Source organism: Eptatretus burgeri, chromosome 2 (genome assembly GCF_056783735.1).
Source record: "Eptatretus burgeri isolate ZD-2024b chromosome 2, Ebu_testis_v1, whole genome shotgun sequence".
In the NCBI taxonomy this organism is placed as follows: domain Eukaryota; kingdom Metazoa; phylum Chordata; class Myxini; order Myxiniformes; family Myxinidae; genus Eptatretus; species Eptatretus burgeri.
This window is the reverse complement of record NC_140962.1, coordinates 140,628,157-140,649,891: the sequence shown is the minus strand read 5'-3', so window position 1 is coordinate 140,649,891 and position 21,735 is coordinate 140,628,157. Positions and strand designations below refer to the sequence as shown.

Sequence of the window (21,735 nt, the reverse complement as noted above, 5' to 3'; positions counted from 1 at the left end):
GACGAAAATGCCTCAGGCCTGTTACTAACTGATTCTGAAGAAAAGCTGAAGATTTTGGAATCTTTGTAATGGATCTTTACATCAACAATGTAAATACACACAATGTTTCCAATACAAATCAATGAAATTATCGAACGGACAAGCACAAAATGCGGCGAAATGACCCCGAGCACCAAACCTAAACTCGCCATTGTGAATCATCAAATCATTGATGATAATAATGGACGATGCAGCCACTGAAACTTGAATTACCTGGTGAAGTAGTTCAGGATTGTACTGTGCTTTGCTGGAGGACACAATCCCGAAAATGTTGCCTTTCTCTTCGGAGCCAGAACTAAACAATGAGTCGCAGGGATTGAGATGGAACCAGCGGCGAAAAGTATCGCGGCTCAGATTAATTGCCGAGTGAAAGCAAAAGACGTGCGATTGCCGATTGTCCAGTGATATCTCGCACGATGATCATGTAACATAATTTTAAGGGTGGAGGGGGGAGGCTTCATGTGCCCTTGGTGAACCCCCCCCCCCCATGGATCCACCATTGTGTCCTGGTATTCGGTCGCCACGACTCCTGTTATCCCTACAAGGGTTAAAAAAAAAACACAGCAATGAAGATTTTAACAAAAACAAGCACTTCACTGGTAAAATATGGTTTATTCAAGTGGGTTTAAAAAAAAAAACACCCAGGTGGGGGAAACTGGGCTGGACCCATTCATTCCCACTGACTACACGAGCAACACAAATGCTAGAACCTGGGCCACTTTTATCTCCTTTTTGCACACAACATGTCAATTTGGGGACTCGTCTTACTCAGCAAACATCATAACTCGCTCTCAACATTGATAAGCCTGTTTCTGGCTTTAGATCTGACCACTACTAAGCTTGAGAATGCAAGTTCACATAGGTAAGTCATTGGGAATATTGCCAGGACTTGTGCAACTACTTCAAGCAGACAGCTCACGACCCCCCCCTACCCCCAGGAAACCCACTCACGGTCTCTTTGGGGGGGGGGGGGGGTCACGATCCACCATCTGAGAAGCATTGCTCGAAGCCATCCTGAATTCCCAAAACCCTGTTAGCTTTACTTATAGCTTCCTGGTACTGTGCTGTCTGCTTACCCCCCCCCCACCCCATATCTATTACCACCCCCAATGTCAGATCCTTCTCCTGTGTGACATGCTCCCAAATTTCCCTTTGCATCATGTGATCTCTATTTCAAGACTCTTACCCATCCCCAGCACCTTACATTGCTGGGGATGGTCACCACCCTCCCTGCTATCTCTGCTGTACAGGTATCAATACATTCCTGAATCTGATCACCTCGCCATACCCCTCTCTGCTATCTATCTAAATCTTACCTCCAAGCTTAGTGCCATCTGCAGATTTGGAAAGCCAACTCCTCTTAACCGCACTATCACAATCATTGATGTAAATTATGAATAAATAATAATAATAATAAATAATAAGAGATTCATGGTCCGAGTACTGACATCTCGGTTCACCATTACTTACATCCTCCCTTTCACAGCCACTCCTTACTCCCTATCAATAGGGTTGGGCACACATCAACTTTTTCTCTGTTGTCCCGTTGAAAGGAGTGTTTTTTATGGCCATTTTTCACGCTGATCACGAATCCGTTGAAATTTTTGACCTTGGATGATGTCTTAGGTTGGTAAAATGCAAAAAAATCAAAATAGCCACCAAATTTACCCACTTTTCAGGTAAAATTTGATAATTATGGCTTACTAGGGCATGTAATAATATTACATAATAGCGAACGAAGTGAGCTTAATACTTAACGCGTGCACGTGAGAGAATAGGAAACAACAACAACAACAACAACAACAACAACAACAACAACAACAACACAATAGCCCTGGTGATTTGGAATCCGTGTTGTTAGCTTTGACCTTTTGCTTCCGGTTGTTTTTAAACGCTGTGCGGTGTATAAACACGATTGGGTTTTATTTCTATCTTGTGAATATTACTTAACGCGTGCACATGAGAGAATAGGAAACAACAAAAACAACACAATACCCTGCCAATTGTGAATCCGTCGTTGCCTATGACACTTTTGCTTCCGTTTTTGTTTTGTTTCTGTTTTTTTTGTTTCCGGTTTTTGTCATGGGGAATGATGCATACCGGGAGATAAAGGCATCGTCAGAGACATGAAATACCCAAATAATATCAGACATGGTGTATATTTCCTCCACTGATTTTAATAAAGATATCTCCCGCATCATCAAAAAATAATTTTTAATCGTGATTTACGTTATTTGATCACTGATTCTGAATCCAGGCCGAAGTAACCGGAAATTGCGTATACAGTTGTGAACAAGTTATAGGTAAAGTCAGAAGTGAATGTAAGAAGACTACTACGTTCACTTCTCGTATTTATTTATTTTAGATGAGATCCTGTTCTAGGCGGTGTAGTTGTCATTGTGAAGGTAATGTTGAGGTAAAATGTTGAGGTAATATATATATATTTTTTTGTTTTCATGTTCTAGGCGGTGTCGTTGTCGTTGTGAAGGTAATGTTGAGGTAAAATGTTGAGGTAATATTAATTTTTTTAGATGAGATCCTGTTCTAGGCGGTGTCGTTATCGTTGTGAAGGTAATGTTGAGGTAATATGAATTTTTTCAGATGAGATCCTGTTCTAGGTGGTGTAGTTGTCGTTGTGAAGGTAATGTTGAGGTAATATTTATTTTTTAAGATGAGATCCTGTTCTAGGCGGTGTAGTTGTTGTTGTGAAGGTAATATTGAGGTAATATTAATTTTTTTCAGATGAGATCCTGTTCTAGGTGGTGTAGTTGGCGTTGTGAAGGTAATGTTGAGGTAATATGAATTTTTTTTAGATGAGATCCTGTTCTAGGTGGTGTCACTGTCATTGTGAAGGTAATGTTGAGGTAATGTGAATTTTTTAAGATGAAATCCTGTTCTAGGCGGTGTCATTGTCGTTGTGAAGGTAATGTTGAGGAATTTTTTTTTTTCAGATGAGATCCTGTTCTAAGCGGAGTAGTTGTTGTTGTGCAGGTAATATTTATTTTTTAGATGAGATCCTGTTCTTGGCGGTGTCGTTGTCGTTGTGAAGGTAACGTTGAGGTAATATTTATTTTTGCAGATGAGATCCTGTTCTCGGCGGTGTAGTTGTTGTTGTGAAGGTAATGTTAAGGTAATATTTATTTTTTCATAGCAAAAAGACTTTAATTTGATATATTTAAGAAGTGAATGTAAGAAGAATTCTACGTTCCCTTCTAGGCTTTGCCTATTCCAGATTATTATTACATTATAATGTCTTTGTAAGACATTATCCTAGGTCAAAAATTTCAACGGATTCGTTATCAGCGTGAAAAATGGCCATAAAAAACACTCCTTTCAAAAAAAGTATGGTTGTGTGCCCAACCCTACTATCAAAACATCAGTTTCCCATCTCGTTGGCTATTCCATCAGCCAATCCACAAGCTCACGCTTTTGCCAACAGTCTTCTTTGCAGTGCCTTATCAAATGCTTTTTGAAAGTCTAGATAAACTACATGGAAGGAAATAATTGGTTGCTTTCAATTTTATCCTGTTCAGTATTTTTTTTTTTTTGAAATCTGGGAGTAATTACCAATCCAAGTAAACAACGACATCTCCCATAAAAAAAAAAAACAAGATTAAAATAATAATAATAAAAATACTCCCGGCCAACGTCGGTCCTTCTCGATGTACGTGATGCGTTACGTTCCGCACGACGCGGTGACGTAACGACGCCGAACATCAGGGAGGGGCTGTGGCGCCGAGCTCTTTCAACGGTTTGCTTTACCTCAGGCTGCAAAAGAAGGGGAGCGAGTCAAAATCCGTTTCCTTTCACCGCAATCTCTCAGGTGCTGGGGCGGGGGGGAGGGAAAAAATACATAGTTATCGAGTAATTATAATACTGTATAAACGTGAGGAAAGGACGCAGCTTGGCGAACATGGTTGTGGTGGTGGTGATGCTCGCGCTCCTGCTCGCGCCCTGCTTGGCAGCAGCTTCACAGCAGCGCTCCTGCATCGACGTGAGTTGTTGCCATTCGATCCTTTCAGGAATATGATCCCGATGTTGATTTGCCTCGAATTATATATTTTCGTGAATTTTTTTTTCCCAAACGTTTATGAATATGTTATTTAATGACGTTTTGCTTTGCGGCTTGCCCGACGGAACGGCCCTTGGTAAAATCGAATATAAATAACATATCACTTCATACATTATATATATATATATATATATATATATATATATATATATATATATATATATAATATATTTTCTATTCGATTAATCAGTAAATTGTGTCAAATCTTGCTGTGCTGTTTTACCTCAAAACTGACGGCATTGGGGTTCGCTGAATCACCTCAGGTCGTGAGCTTTCTTTTCCCCTCCCTCATCTGCTCTTTTAACTCCCCCTCCCCCCTCTGCTCTCTCCCCCTCCCAATTACAAATTAATTGTATTAATTAAATTGTTTACAATAAATAAAAAAAGGATGAAGATTTTTTTTTTTATTCTAGTTTACGAGTTATCTCATTCCGTCAAGTGTCGGCTTTCTGGTGACATTGGTGATCAGATTTCTCCCAACATCAGGATCCTGCACCGTTCCTGAAGCTCTGGCGGAGACCACTTGGTTGCAGACTTCACCCCATCCCTCCGGCGCGCACTATGTCTGCTTCTTTTTCTTCTTCTTCTTTTTCTTCTTCTTCTTTTTCTTCTTCGTCTTCTTTTTCTTTTTCTTTTTCTTTTTCTTTTTCTTATTCTTTTTTTTCTTCTTCTTCCCTCAACCATACCCAGCATGGTAAATTTCTCCAGACTAGTTTTCTGCACATGTGGTCCAAACTGTGTATGACCATTTCTGTTTTAGCATCAGACATTCTAATGTACACGGAGGACCAATTTATTCAACCGCTGATGCTTCTCGGCTTCATCGCCGTAGAGGTCACTGATCTTGGAAAGCATTGGTTTCCACGACGTCAATATGTGAGGCAGGGGGAGCCAGCCCAGAGGGGAGAGCGGTACTCCATTAAGCTGCGGATGAAGGCCTTGCAGGTGGCAAGGAGTTTGGGTGTGCCAAGGAAGGACTTTGTACGATGAAGGATGCCCATTCGGGATATTACGTGTACATTTGTATGGAAGGAAGGTTGTCTGTCCCTCGTAAGCACAAATCCATCTGCACACGCACACGCACACGCACACGCACACGCACACGCACACGCACACGTACACGTACACATACACCCGTAGACAACAGGTGGCAAACAATAATGTGTATGTCATGTACCAAATGTGCGTCCTCTGTCGTGATGTATACATTGCAGTCATCTAAGGCTTATTAAGGAGCTTGTGCATCAATTGGACACAACGAAGATGTAGTAGATGTTTGTATTTAACATTTTGTTCAAGTAAATCTGCAGACTATGGACAAACTCTCAAGATATGGGATTTGAAGCTCGTGTCCCACATCGCTTACCAGGCGTTCAGATGGGAATGCTAACAAAGCACAAGCATATTATATTGTGAGAGATTAAAGATGTTTATATGAGGTTTTTGTCAAAACTGAAAACGTGTGGTGTTTTTAGAGAATGTAGTAATGGCGTATTTAAAACCTGACACTGAAGTTTTATTACCGCTGCCACGGAAGGTGAAGGTTATGTTTTCACCCCTGTCTGTCTGTCTGTCTTTGTTTGTGGACAGGATATCTCAAAAATTTGTATACGGATCCAGATGAAATTTTGTGGACAGGTTGGGTGTGTGACGAGGACGAACTGTTTCGATTTTGGTGAAGATCCGGATCTGGATCCGACGATTAGAATTTTAAAAGTGATTCTTCACCATTGAGAGATTGAGCTAAAAACGAGATATAGCACGGTATCTCAAAAAGTTGTGGACTGATTCGGATGAAACCTGGTGGACATTTTAGATGTGTGGCAAGGACAAATTGACTCGATTTTGGTGAAGATCAGAATCCAGATCTGGATATGATAATTATTTATTTGTTTTTAGTAATTCTTCACCATTGAGAGATGGGGACAAAAAACGATAAAGTACTGTATAGCATGATACTTCAAAAATGGTTTGGGCCCGATATGTTCTCGTGGATCAAGCATTACGTGGCGGAGGTATGCGCTCAACTGAGTACCCTTCTCGTTATTATTATTATTATGTGGAAGGTGGGGGAGCGTACACTAAACTCTTGAAACATGGTATGAATGTATTAAAAGCGGATTCCATGTGGGTTTATAACCAGCTGTGTAACTGTCGACGTGTACATTGGTTTCTTGCAAATACATGTCAGGCAGACTCCTTCCCCACCACCTGAGCAAGCCATCTGCTGTTTTCCCCACACTGTGTACAGGTAAACTAACTGATGTAATGGAGTAACTTCAGCTCAATAACTCCTGAAAGATTATTTTCCACAATTACAGAAGTGCAAACATTAAAATTGGAATTGTCTTGACTCGAGAATGGGGCTGATGTTCCTTTTTATTTGAGTAGTTAGCATTTCCTTGGGTGTGAGGAGGCCACCTGTTGTCTATGGGTGTGTGTTAGTGGATTTGTGCTAATGAGGCACAACTTGCAAGGCAGGCCCTAGCTTGTCTTTTTCAAACTGATTTTCTCGCTGAATCAAATACTTTGAATAATCTCTGCTTTGGAACATTCTGTGTTTATAGCACTGGGGCACTTCAGTCACAGGAGATTGCAGTCGTTGCATTGTCAGAGTTTGCGGTTGAGAGAGGGGCAGGACTTCTTTTGACAAATGTCGTATTTCATCCCACTAAAATGGTCATCCTGCCGTGTTTGTCGGACAGCTCGCACACAATGGCCTACTGTTTTCAAAAGGTATCGGACCTTTGGCACCCACAAATGAAGCATGGCACACTCATTGATGTAACACTCTGCCCACGAAGCTCCAGGATGACGGTTTATAGTTTTTTTGTTCATTGAACCCAAATTAGATGGCTCAAAGGTGAGTGCACGACAGTACCTCTGACTTCTGGAATTATTTGTACCTAAATATGCTTCCTTTGCTTTGGAATCCCATAAAGGTGATGCACGTTTTTTTCTGTTTGTCTCGACTCCCTTGCTTGGTGTCTCTTATTTTTAACCTGACACGCGCACAGATGCCATCAAGTATGGCCTGCATTTCCCACTTGCTGTTTGGATTGATCCGTAGCTATGGAAATAATCTGCTTTTATTTTGAGATCATTTTAGTTGTATGCTTTTGCTGTTGATAGCCTTGTGTTCCCCAATCTGTGTTCTCATTTATTTATTTGTTGTCGAGCTGTTGCATAGAGAGGGGCCTTTTTATCATTGCATACTTTAACTTGAGTGCCAAATAGTACACTTGTTATCCACTGTCATTGTGTTCTGTCAGTGAGTTGCAGTGCTTTCAGAAAGTATTCACACCGCATGACTTTTTACATTTTGTTGTGTTACAGCCTGAATTTGAAATGGATTGAATTAAAATTTGTCACCGATTGTATACAAAATACCCCATAACGACAGTGAAAACGTGTTTTTAGAAATGTTTACAAATTAAAAATGAAATACAGAAATATCTAATTTACATAAATATTCAACCCCCTGAGTCAATACTTTGTAGAAGTGCCTTTGGCAGCGATTACAGCTCGCTTTGAGTCCTCTTGCGTATGTCTGGATCAGCTTTGCACATCTGGATTTGTGGATTTTCTCCCATTGTTCCTTGCAGATTTGTTCAAGCTCTGTCAAGTTGGATGGGGAGCATCAGTGAACAGCAATCTTAAAGTCTTTTCACAGATTCTCAATGGGATTCGAGTCTGGGCTTTGGCTGGGCCACTCAAGGACTTTCATGTTTTTGTTCTGAAGCCATTCCAGTGTTGCTTTTGTCTGTATGCTCAAGGTCATTGTCCTGTTGGAACGTAAATCTTCGCTGCAGTTGATGGTCTTTTGCACTCTGAAGCAGGTTCTCCTCAAGGATGGAGCTCCATTCATCGTTCCCTTTTTCCTTACAAGTTTCCCACATTCTCTGATGCTGAAAAGCATCCACATAACATGACGCTTCCACCACCATGCTTTATGATGGGGATGATGTAAATGGTTGATAATTTGTGTTCAGTTTTCGCCAGACGTAGGGCTTTGCATTCAAGCCAAAGCGTTCAATTTTTGTCTCGTCAGCCCACAGAATCTTTTGCCTCATGCTCTGAGTCTTTCATGTGCCTTTTTTGCAAACTCCAGTGTGCTGTCGTGCTATTTTCTCAGGAGTGGCTTCCGTCTGACCACTCTTCCATAAAGCCTAGATTTGTGAAGTGCTGCAGAGACTGTTGTCCTTCTGACAGGTTCTCCCATCTCAGCCAAGAACTCTTAATTCTGTCAGTGGTCATTGGGTTCTTGGTCACCTCTCCTGGCCAAGGTCCTTCTTGCCCAGTTGGCCAGATGGCTAGCTCGAGGAAGAGTCTGGGTCGTTCCATATTCTTTCCATTTCCTAGTGTTGCAGCTCACTGTGTTCTTGGGAATTTTCAACACTCAAGAAATTGTTTCATTCCCTTCCCCAGATCCATGCCTCCTCACGATTCTATCTTTGAGTTCTACGGACTGTTCCTTTGACTTTATGGTGGAGTTTCTGCTCTGACATGCACTGTCAACTGTGGGACCTTGTGTAGAAAGGTGTGTCTTTCCAAATCATATCCAAGCAATTGAATTGGCCACAGGTAGACTCAAATGAAATTGCAGAGCCATCTCAAGGATGATCAAAGGAAATTGGATGCATCTGAGTTCAATTTGGAGTGTCATAGCAAAGGGGTTGAATACTTATTGGCTCAAGACCTCTCAGTTTTCTATTTTTTATTGATTTGTAAAAATTTCAAAAAAATAAAAAAATTCCACTTTTATATGGTCCGGTGTTGTATCGATCTAATATTTCAAATCGATGTATCGACATTGCAATTCTGAATATACTGGTATGCCGAAAACAAATCGATATGAAAAAATACAAAACAAACAAACCGGAACAACACCAACAAATCGATGAAAGGTTTTTTTTAACAATCCTTAAATACTCTACATGATTTTAAAAAGCTTTGATGCACTCGGCATCTCGGCTAAACATGGAACAGGAACACTGAAACATCTGACGTCAAGACGTAACAGGAAGTAAGTGCAGTATGTTTTATTTTTAATCCGAGCACCTGCACAAGCAATCGTGTTTTTCTATGCCCTCGTGGCTGGTTTTAAAGCAATCGTCAATTGGTTATTGTTACCTCTGCCACCGCAGGTGAAGGAGGTGATGTTTTCACCTCTGTTTATCTGCTTGTGTGCAGGATATCTCAAAGTTGTGGATGGAGCCAGATGAAATTTGGTGGGAAGGTTGGGTGTGTGACAAGTACAAACTGATTTAGATTTTTGTTATAGATCCAGATCCAGCTCTGATAATTTTTTTTAAAGTGATTCTTCACCATTGAGAGATGGGACCAAAAATGATAAATAGCACGATGTCTCAAAAAATTGTGGATGGATTCAGACAAAACTTGGCAGACGCATTGGGTGTGAGACAAGGAAGAATCGATTCAATTTTGGTGAAGATCAAGATCCGATATTGTCAAGTGATTCTTCACCATTGAAAGATGGGGCCAAAAAATGATTATATATTGTTACGGCTGTGGAAATTCGCAGAGCACCATATAGGTCCTTAGATCAGTTATGCCGATAAGTCTGTGTTCAGATAGATTCCCCCACTGACGTCGAAGGGATTTATTCGTGTGATCAGGGCTGTGATCTTTGAGTTAGCCGTTTTTCTTTTACTAACGTTATTTTGGACCAACCGCCATTACTACCACCACAAAGCGCCAACAACCACGATCACCACAACCACCTTCTCGTTAACCGCCAACATCCCCCACAGACAACGAACAACCACCGCCACCACCAACACCTTCTCCACCACCGCCTTCACACAACCGCCTTAACCACAAGCGCCCAACCACACCACCTTCACGACACCACAAAACGCCAACCATGCCACCATTACAACAACCACCGTAACCACCACCACATTTCCACCTCAGCAGAGTTGCGAGAAGCCTGACATTCGTCGGGAGAGAACGGACGACGGCCTCACCCCTCCACCCCCAACGAAAAACACATGCGGAAGAGATGGAGGAAGTTATCACACCAAAAGAGCCGAGCCAAACTCTCCTGGAATTTTCCCCCGTGCGCCGAGAAGGGAGGGGCGAACGCCCCAGGGGGCGATAAAAGGGCCACGTCGGAATGCCGAGAAGTTGTGAGGTGCTGAGGAGGTCTGAAGTCGAGGTCTGCAGGTCGTGGTCGCTCGCTCTCTGAGTCGGTCGCTCTCGACCTGGGTCTCTCTCACTCGTGGTCGCTCTCCGAGTCGTCGGCTGCTGGAGGTTGTGGAGGAGTGTGGGAAGGAGGAGAGAGCGGAGCGCACTGGAGCCAATGCGCGTGGCCTGCCGAGCCGTGCCTTACCGTGGGTCGTGGAGACGGGACGTCGCGGGTCGCCCCAGCAAGGTGAAGGTAGCCAGCCTGGTCTTGCGGAGCCTCTGCGGTCTACACGGCTCCATGTCAATAAAGACCCCAAGGGGTCTAGTCTGCCCCTCGTCTGTCCTGGGGTTTTTCTTTACTTTTGAATGAACGTTGTGGCACCATGTCCGCAAGTAGAACTGTATAAGTGACTGTACATAATAAATAGACGGTCGTAGCTCTTTGTCTTACTCGTGTTTTGTCCCTTACCCGCGTTTGCTTTTTAATGCAACCGGAAATCTTCCCCAGATCATCGGAAGCTCGAGTCGATATTCCCGAACTGCCAAGTGCCCTGTATGACTCTCTGCACATGTTGGGTTGAGGGATCGCTTGGGAACGGGGGCTCTGCGCTGTTAATGCTCGTGCGTCATCGTTTCCACGCAGCGGCGCCGCACGCGCTGGCCTCTGCGAGGACCCATCTCACAGCGAAGGTACACGTGGCTCAGATTTAAGCTCAGGAATAATCAGAAAAGAAGAGTAGGGACGAAATGAAGAAGAAACGATGTAAGCAAACCTTGCTATGAGATTATTGCAACGCACGCCCCTGTTGTCCCGCTAGACAAAAGGGAAGGGACTATCGACACGTATATTAATAGAATAACTGTCTTGGGACCACTATCTGTTGGATGCATGCAGTTCCGAGAACCGCAACAGTACATACTGTATGTATATATGTATTTTTCTATATATATATATAGCACGATATCTTAAAAAGTTGTGGACTGATTCGGATAAAACTTATTGGACAGGTTGGGTGTGTTACAAGGACGAATTGATTTGATTTTAGTGAAGATCTGGATACAATAATTATTTAATTTTAAAGTGATTCTTCATCATTATGCCTGGTGTTGGGGTGGTGGGCTTTGGATCCGAGGGTCCTGAGTTCAAATCCCGCTCAGATGTTGAATTAATACCAGGTGGGGTTAACTCGGCCTGTCATCCTTCCGCGGTCAGCAAAATGAGTGCCAGCATGCTGATATACTGCGTCGGAGTGGTGATCCATCCAGGATTGTGCCCAATAGCCAAGGAGACTGCTTAAGCAGCACCACCTCTCTGCACAGAGTATAGTCCCAATCTCCTCCTCCTTCTTCATTGAGAGGACCAAAAACGATGTATTGGGCCCAATATGTTGTCGTGGATCAGGCATTGCGGGATTGAGGTATGCACTCTACAAAGTGCCCTTCTGTTTTTGTTTTTTTTCTTCTTTTTTTGTATACCTTGGCGAGGCTCGTATGAGAGCTAACACACAACGTATAGCAAGGGCAGCATGAAATACAAGGGGTGGTAGTGGGAAGGACAAAACAGTGGGAAACAGTTCAAGCATTAGGAGATTTGTGGAAGGGAGAGGGATGGGGTGGGGAACATGGGGGAAACAAGATGGATATTACAGGGACTTCGAGGAAGAAAAGCATGGAATTTGAAGGAGGTGGGTTTGGTGTGGATCATCGGGGGTAGAAAAGATCGAGGATTTGGATGGGGGGTGATAGGTGGTGGTGAAGAGCTGTTTTGAAGGCCTGGAGGGAAGAATGGGATTGAACTGTGAGGGAGTTTATTCCAAAGTTGGGTAAAAAGAGGAATGAAAGAGTGAAGTTGAGCAATGATTCGTGATTTTGGTAGTTTTTCCAGAAGCGAGTTGTTGATGGACCTTGAGCGCCCTGCAGAAATATGGTGGGGACAAATCGCAGATAGAGCAGGGGGGGAGGGCGAGACCGGAGGGGAGACGGTAGAAGACAGAAAGACCACCAACCTGCCTGCGGTGAGAGAGTGAGAGGCCCAAAGACTCAGCCTCATTGTGGGAGATGCCAATGATCCGAAATGCCTTGGTTTCCAGAGCGTGAAGCCGAGAAAGGTGAGAAGCAGGAGCACCAGCCCATAGTGGAGAGCAGCACTCCATCAGGCTGCGGACGAAAGCTTTGTATGTTGTCACCAGCTCAGGTGTTCCGAGGAAGGACTTTGCACGATGGAGAACTCCCAGTCGGCGACTGGCTTTGGAGGCCAGGTTGGAAATGTAGTTTTCCCAGGAAAGATCATGGCAGATAGTGAGACCCAGAGACCCAGATAATTTCAAAGAAAGGACTTCTTCCAGAGGATGTTGAGAATGTAGATGGTGGGGGTGGGGGGGGGGGGTTCCAAACGGTCTTTTCGGAGAGACAAAGTTAGAGTGTGAGATTTGTTTGGATTGAAAGACGTGTTCCAAGTGTTGGACCAGTTTGTGATTTTACCCAGATCAGCGGTGAGTGAAGAAGCTGCTGCTTGCCGGTCTGAGGGATGACAGATGGTATGGCAAAGGGTCGAGTCATCAGCAAAGACATAAAGAGGATTTTCCAGAGTCGGAGAGATCATTGATGAAAACCAGAAAAAGAACAGGGTCCAGAATGCTACCTTGAGGAACTCCATCCTGGACAGGAAGAGGGGATGAAATAACTCCACTTAGGACCACATGTTGACTGCGACAGGAGAGGAAGTCTGCGAGCCATGAGTGGAGATGGCCTTGGATACCATATGAAGAGTTTGGTGAGCAAGGCAGGGTGACAGACATTGTCAAAAACACGTGAAATGTCTGGGGATATGGCTCTGATTTCATGTCCAGCACTGAGGACCTTCATCCATTGTTGGGAGAGCAGAAGCAGCATATCTAGTGTTGGTCTGAAACCAAATTGATGATCGGAAATCAAGCCATTGGAGAAAAGATAGGATTTGATGTCTGAAGCGATGATTGATTCCATACCCTTGCTGATTGGGAGAAGGCTGATTGGTCTGTCGTTGCAGTGATCTGTTTTTGCACCTTTTTATGCAGGGCAGTAATGTTTGCTGATTTCCAAGCAGATGGCAGATGACCTTGAACAAATGAGAGGGTGAATAGAACAGAAAGAGGGTGAGCAAGAACAAAGGAGCAGATTTTTAGGACACGTGGGCTGATGCCGTCTGGATCGGTTGCAGAATCTGAGTCGAGGTTTGACAGCAAGCTCTCCACTTTGTCAGATGAAAAGGACACAGAGCCAGCGGACAGTTGGGTGTAAACTGGTAAGGTGGGTTCAGAAAGCGATGGGTTTCGGACACAGGATTTCGATGCAAACACCGAGTTTAGGCATTCGGCCTTTTCACATGCAGTATCAGCAGTGCAGCCACTTGAGGTAAGGGAGGGGATGGAGGGGGAACATTCACCAGAAACAGATTTAATTCGACACCACCAGGATTTGGAGGAGGGAGAGAGGTTTGAAAGTTCAGACGAGCTTAGGAAGATGTTGTTTTCTGGCTCTCCTGAGGGTTGATACATACTTTTTCCGAGCTTTATGGAAGGCACTGAGATTGCCCTCAGTTGGGTTTGCTATCCATGAGGCAAAGGCAAGTTGTTTCAGGACAACGTCCTCGCCACAAGCTTCAGTGAACCAAGAGTGGGAGGAACGGTAGGACAACTGAAGATGAGAGGGGATAAATCTGTGCATGAGGGAGAGCAAGTTTATTTGAAAGAATTCTCAGGATGAGTTGATGTTGGAGAAAGTAGCGATGGGAGACCAGTCTCGAAGTTTGATGGCTGCTTGGAGACCCTGCCAGTCGGCTTGAGTGAAATGCCAGACTCGACGGCACTGAGATGGTTCTCTGTTAACAGCCAGAGATGTCCACTTTGACAAGCATAAATGAAGCATGAATCATGTTTTGCATGAATCGGGTGTGCTTTAGAAATCCTGTGCCGAGTCTGTGATCTGTGATCGTGATACCGATATGAAGGCGATACCAGTATGAAAGTGATACAGGTACAGCATTCCATTATATTGTTGCGGTTGAGGAAATTCGCAAACCACCATTCAGGTCCGTAGGTGAGATATCTCTGTAAGTACATGTGTAGTTAGCCCCAAACCCGTTGTTTTGATGGAATAAATGTGATTCATTCGGGCTGCGACCCTTTAAGATAGCCGTTTTTCTGTTCTATCTTTATTTTGAACCAACCACGTCTCAACCGCCATCACACAACAACCACCAACCGCAACGCCGCTTCACAACAACAACAATGCCAACAGCCACGACCTTTACCTTCACAGCACACCATCCCGCAACCATCGCATCACCGCCATTCCAAGCGTCACCGTGGCCAGGGACCACCACTTTAAACCCTCCACCACCTTCGCTTCTCCTTCTGCGGCCATTCCCACACCGCTTGTGGGCACCGAGTGTCAGGCTGTCCTGGACTCGTACAGGGCGCGCGCCGAGCCGCGGGTGCAAAAAGTGGCCTTTCCGAGGAGAAGTCGGATCAGGAATGATACACGCCCACTTCTGATCCGTCCAATCAGCAAGCGTGGGGCGATTTGGCCCCGCCTCCAGGCGCGTCGGAGTAGAATCGATTATATGCAAATCAGGGGAGATTCACGCCCCTTTTTCTCCGTCCAATGGGCGAGCGTGGCTCCACCCCCGAGCGCGTTCTGATCCAGAAATTTACATATGGGATCTCCTGCCGTACTATAAAGCGCCGAGCGCGGGGCGAATTTAGTCAGTTTTGGGCTCGGGCGAGTTGGAGAAGTGTGGCAGTGGCAGAGTTTTTCGGTCAAGGGAGTTGGAGAAGAGTCAAGGCGAGTTGGAGAAGTGTGGCAGCAGCAGTCAAGACGGGTCTGGAGGAGAGTCAGTCTGTCGGGATTCGGAGTCTGTCAGGGAGCTGCAGAGAGGGGAAGCCGGGAGCGCGGTCGAGGTCGCAGTGGAGTCGCTCGTCGCGGGACCCAAGCAAGCCAGCTATCCTCTTTCCCCAGAGCATCAACAATTCCCCCCTTTTTCCCCCCTACGCTGAGATAGTGCAGAAAGGGGGCCCCGTTCCCACCCCATTCCAAGCAGTGCCAACGAAACCCGCGGAGGAGCGCGGAGTCGGGGCACCGCCGCCACATTTGCGGCTCATCACAAGTCGGGTAAGCTCCACCTGGTCTCGCGCCCACAGGCCCCGTCTGTCCCCTTGTCGTTGAGGGTGGCCCTTTTCTTTTGCTTTTGAGTATATGTGTTGTCGGCGCCGTCTGTAAATGTAAAACTGTGTAAGTGTTGCCGTGTGCTCGCGTAGTCGGTAGTATCTCTGCATTGTTGTGTTTCTTTCGTTGCAATTGCTTTTGGTGCATAATTGTTGTAATTGTATATGTGTGCTTTCCGTGTGCCGCGGAATAAATGTGCCTCATGTTGAACTGTTTTCCTGTTTCGCTTCGTCTTTTCTTTAATTGAATCTCCATCTTACTTCACGTAAAGGGTTGGTCGTGGGCTTAATACGCCCGATGATTAATCGGAACCGTCGAGGTCGACGATATAACACCGCTCGGTTATCCCGATAGTACGGAATGGGTCGCTTCAGTGACCCGTGTCCGGAGTCGACCTGCGGCGAGGTGCGATCGCCCGGTCTACCCTCCGTGTGGGTACTTAGGTAGGTCGAATTTGGCGAACAACCCTATCCCACGCGGGGGGCCGATTGGCACGATCGTGGTGAGGCCGAAAGGCCCACCCGTGACTAGTTCCCGGCGTTAGTCCGAGAGGGTCACGACAGAATTGTCCGTCCGGTGGGCGACGTGCCGCGATTCGAGTTGCGTGGCCGCTCGCACGCCGGCGGGCGCGAATTCGCAACAATATTAATGGCAATAGCAATGTCAATGGCAATCAATTCTGACCTGTGTTGATTACCAATACTGATCTCTCTTTCAAACAAAATAATTTTTAATACAATTGAAGTTGGAAGTAAAATAATCCATTCTCATCATGGAGGGGAAAAACAAAGCCCCCGTGTGGGAATACATTGAAAAATTACCGTGTCAATGATGTCATATATGAATATGTAATGGACAATGGACCTTTGCGTATTTTTGGGACCTGATTAATTACCATTATCAATTGTTTTATTATTATTTATTTATTGATTAAAAAAAAATATCGATGTACCAGTATGACCCACCAGTATTTCGATGTGAATATTTTTTTATATCGACAGAGCCTACCACTTTGATTTTATGTGTAGATCAGTGATTAAAAAAAAAAAAAATCAAAAAATCTCAATCAAATCCATTTTATATTCAGGCTGTAATGCAACAAAATGTGAAAGTCAAGGGGTGTGAGTACTTTCTGAAGGCACTGTATAGCTGGACTTGCTTATTTCACATTCAAATCCGTTGATAAATGTTCCTTGTTTGTGTGTGCTTTGCAGACGGACTATTACTTTGCCTACACAGAGTGCAATGCCGAGGGCTCTCGGTGGCGCGTGGCCGTCCCTCACGTACCAGGCGTCTGCACGGGTCTTCCAGAGCCAGTCCAGGGCACTCATTGCTGTACGTTCATGCTGTCCTTCAAGGCTGTTTGGATTCTTCATAAAGGCGGTTTATAGAGGTTACTAATGAGATAGGTTTTCGACCTGTCAGGGAAAGCAGATGTTAAATGGGAAAATAACTCTGAACAAAATAAAACAAATTGGATGTCATTCAGGCTATCGTTTCCTGAATGGTAATGTTCTTCCGAAAATTAAATGGGCAGGTAAAAGTTGGTACAGAGGCAGACTTGGGGATAATGGATAATTTTATACGTGCATGTTGTAATATCAATGAAGGCTCGAGGGAAAGTTACAGATGCGTTGCGACACTGAGGCAATGTGTAACAGGTGGGCATAAAATGTATGTATTAACAGGAAGTGTGCATATGTATGCATATATATATATATATATATATATATATATATATATATATATATATATATATATATATATATATATATATACATATACATATACATATACATATACATATACATATACATATACATATACATATACATATACATATACATATACATATACATATACATATACATATACATATACATATACATATACATATACATATACATATACATATACATATACATATACATATACATATATATATATATATATATATATATATATATATATATATATATATATATATATATATATATATATAACTAAAACTCTCATCATGTATGTATGTTACCGAAATACAGCCAAAACGGTACATGATGGCCCTGAAATTTTTGCACTATCTGACTCACCATTCGCCTGTGGTGTGCAGTATCAAGTTTCGTTCAAATCGGGCAACAGAAAAAAAAATTAAAAAATCATTTCCCAATTCAGTGAAGTTCTCTTCACTGCAAACTTCACTTGATCAATGCAAACAGCCTCAGCCATATAGCTCGATGCCATATAGCTTATCTTTTGTTTTTTTTCTTGAAATGATTTTTTTCATCAACCGCTGTCACAACGGGTTCACGGGTCATCTAGTGTGTATATATATATATGTATATATATATATATATATGTATATATGTATATATGTATATATATATATATATATATATATATATATATATATATATATATATATATATGCACATACATGATTGAGGTTCATGAAAGAGTGAGTGAAGAAAATAAATTTAAGGTGGTGTTGATAAAACAAAAAAATGTTTGTTTCCACTGTTGGTGCTGTGAGGTTGCTGATTGCATACTTTAGAGCTTAGAGGTAGAACAGGGTTGGCAGGATGATCGAGAGCCCGAGAGGTACGCACACACGCCTGAAAGCTATCTGCCCAGCTATAAACTGTCATCATGGTGTTTCACAAGCAGTACGATTCATCAATGTGTGTGCTGTCTCTCTGATGGACGTTAAACTGGGTCTCGTGTGCCAGTATTAGTTGGTCAGGTCAGGTATTTGAGCATGTGCCAGAGCAGCATGTCGCTGCGTCCACTTTCCGCCGGTACTCCAGGGGCCTTCGTCTGGCCATCCCACATGCAGATGCCTGGCCCATCCCCATCTTAAGAAAATGCCGATCAACTGCGAAGCATGTGGTTGGCCCGTCATCTTACTTCACTCACAAGGTTCCATCAATGAGAGAATCTGGTGAGCAGGATCATGTCAGGAAAATGAGCCGCATGTCCATACAGCTGCAGCTGATGCTCAACGACTATACAGGTAACAAATCTCATTTGAGTCTCTCTCAGCAACTGCTTGGTGGATACAGTCTGACCATCGATTGCCAATGATTCTTCAGAGACCTGGAACTGAAAGAGTTAAGTCTCCATCTCAGATTCCTGGTCAGAGTCCAAGTCTCACATCCGTAGAGCAAGACTGGAAGCACAAAGGACCTGAAAACTCGGACTTTTGTCCTCCTGCATCGTTACCGACAGTACCACACCTCATGGTGCAGTGAATTCATGACTCCCCAGGCCTGACCCAGAGTTAATTGACCTCTGGCTCACAGCCACCAGGAACATGACTATGACTGTAAAGGTGGGTGAATCTCTCTGTGACCTCAACGTCCTTTGAGGTCCTTTGCTTTGAGGGCCCCCAAAAGGATATCCAAAGTCTCCACAAAGACAATCCCAAACAATGCACCACAGCTTGATCTCTCTGACATCCTCCCTAGAATCCAGTCCATAAAAGTGATGAAAACTGTGGGGGTCATTACACACCCCTGACTAACTCCAATCTCAACTGGAAAAGACATCAGATTGATCAGTTTTGGTGGCATCCCATGAATACCAAGCATCCCGATTCACTGAATCAAACGCTTTGCAGAGATCAACATCGGCTGCAAGCAGCCCCTGCCAAAACTCTCGTCTGCATTCGGTGAGGACCCAAAGAGCAAGTGTGCAGTCAATCTCTGACCTCTGGTGTAAAGCCTGACTGGTATGGGTGCTTGTGTTCAAGCAGATGGTGGCGAACCCCATCAAGAATTGGCTAAGCAAAGACCTTGCCCGGCACTGAGAGCAAGGTCACCACTCGGTAGTAGTTGCAGTCCTGGCGATCACCCTTCCCTTTCCAGAGCGGGACAACAAGGCTCCTCTTCCAGTCAATTGGGATTACTAGCAGAGTACCTGTCCTGTAGGAGATCTTGTTCCAAGCATGAAACATGTTCTTCTGGTGCATAAGTTTATTTGGGCGGTTTATAGGCAAGAGACGGCTCTGGAGAGGAAAAATATATAACCCGGGTTATGTGCATGAAGCAAAAACATAACTAATGCGAAAATTCAAAATGCTTTACTGCACTGGAAAATGTAGGGACAGAAATACTTGAAGGCAAATGGTGGGGACTTGTAATACCCTTCCCCACCTGTAGGAGGCGCTACACGATGCACATTTACAAAGAGAATTTGCGTCCCCCTCCTCATCTCCCCAAGACAACTGGAAAAGATGGAAACACCCCGATACATTAATTGTGGTTATGCTAATACTCTGGAGCAAGTCTAGATGTAATTGGGCCAGAACTGTCAGAGGAGTAGCCTGACAAACACAAACACGGTCCGTGAATTATAGTAAGGATGCCTGTGTTCCAAACGGAGCACAGAACTGCATGTAACGACATGAGTACAGCATTTCCACCAACCTTGAGAAGTTCAGCATGGATGCCACAGATCTCAGGAGCTTTACCTAACTTCAACCGCGGTCTGTGTTTCCACAAACGAAGGTGGACCACTGTTGATTGGAGGGTCAGCAGTGAGGAAATTTATACCCCTGACATCCAACTCAACAGTTGGTGGGTCAGCCTGGTACAGCCACTCAAAGTAACCAGCCCAGCGTCCTTCGCTTCAGACTTCTCCATCAAGAGCCCACCACCCTCCCCTCTAACTGCAGTACACCGAGGGATGGGCTTGGAGGAACACGATGCATGAATTCCCCTGCAAACGGGACTAGAATCACTTGACCACAGGTGATGCACTACCCCCTTACAGATTCCTTGCACATCGGCCTCCTTGTCTGCCTTCAGCACACGTGCAGGTTTACGCTTCAGTTCCCTGAACAGCTCAGCTCTGCCATTAAGCCTAGCCATGCAACTTGTCAATGGTATCCAGTTTCTCTTGCGAAACAAAGTTCTTCTCCACCCTATGGTGAGTTCCAAGGCATCCACTGTCAACATCAAGGATGGTGGTTTTGAAGACACTCCACAACTCTTCAGGATTCCACAATACACCCAGAACCGCCCCCCCAAATCCCCATTCAGCCTGTTTGCAAATTCCTCAAATACCCTCATCCTTGAGCTTTCCAACATTCAACCTAGGCTGGAATGGTACCATTGTCCTGGAATTAAGCTGCAACTTCAGAGTTGCTACAACAGGCCTCTGGTTGGTATTGAGGAACTGAGCACTCCGGTAGATCCTGCCGTTCTGAATCGTCCTCCAGTGTCCTCAACGAGCACATGGTCAATCTCCTTTGCCACATCACCAGCATTGGAATATCATGTCCAGCGATGAGGCTTTGGGTGCTAAAACTATGAACCAGCCACCTCAAGTCCATGACTTCTTGCAAAGTCAAGGAACTTGGTGCTCTTTTGGTTCACAGTTCCAGACCCATGGAGACCACACGTCTCATAACCATCTCTATCGGTGCCAGTCGATGCATTGAAATCCCCCATAACTGGAAGAGTATCTCGCCTGGGGCACTGATCAACCACAGACTAGAGCTTGGCATAGAATGCGTCCTTCACAATGGGATTCCTCACCTCAGTCGGAGCATTTACAGAGACCAGGGAAACGACACCTCAAGGAGTGATTAATCCTTTGTCTCATATTAAATGGGATTGACCAGTGTTCATTGACCAGTGTCACCTCAATTATCATTGGACACAGCTACAGCAACTCTTTGGGCATGATAACCATCAGAACGACCAGACCAGTAGTTGGTGTAACCACCTACCATGTTCTCACCACTATCTGGTCTCAGAACCTCAGAGAGTGCTGCAATACCGATGTTCAAATGCTGGAGCTCAGATGACAAAAGACAAGTGATCATCCTCTCATCATCCTCTCTGGGATAGGACAGTCCAGTCACTCACCCGAAGGACCTGCCTCAGGTTAACCCGAGGAGACTGCCGTCTGGTGGACGACACCTCAGCATCACCCCACCACAATCTGACTCGGGAAGTTTACACCGTGCTTTTCCTCCTGTCATCAAGGAATGGGTGTACTGGAGGTATCGTCTGGTGAGCTGCCCTGTGAAGGGTAGCAGCACAGCAGGTACTCCAAAGGATTGGGTTTTCAGTTTTTGCTTAGTTTGCGGATTTTGTGGAATGAAGTGTTTTACGGAGTGCAAATCCTGCCAACAACTTCTGAGAAAAGTAACCCAACTGTCGGAGGACGAGCGCATACACAATTGGACACTCGATATGGATGGCCTTTGGCTCACAAGGAGTTCCTCCAGCCTTTGACAGGTTTTGTTTTTAATCCTTCTGGGA

The 21,735-nt window shown here is 44.4% G+C and overlaps 1 protein-coding gene across 1 annotated transcript in view; it reads left to right on the top strand.

The window, feature by feature from the left end:
- The first annotated feature begins 3,744 nt into the window (after positions 1–3,744).
- The window catches only part of LOC147033341 (endosome/lysosome-associated apoptosis and autophagy regulator 1-like), a 218,341-nt gene continuing 200,350 nt past the window's right edge, over positions 3,745–21,735 (top strand). Inside the window, exons 1-2 of the mRNA XM_085871570.1 lie at positions 3,745–4,033; positions 16,681–16,801. Of these exons, the coding sequence (XP_085727696.1) occupies positions 3,953–4,033; positions 16,681–16,801 (202 nt within the window). The 5' untranslated portion in view covers positions 3,745–3,952. The remainder of the gene's footprint in view (positions 4,034–16,680; positions 16,802–21,735) is intronic.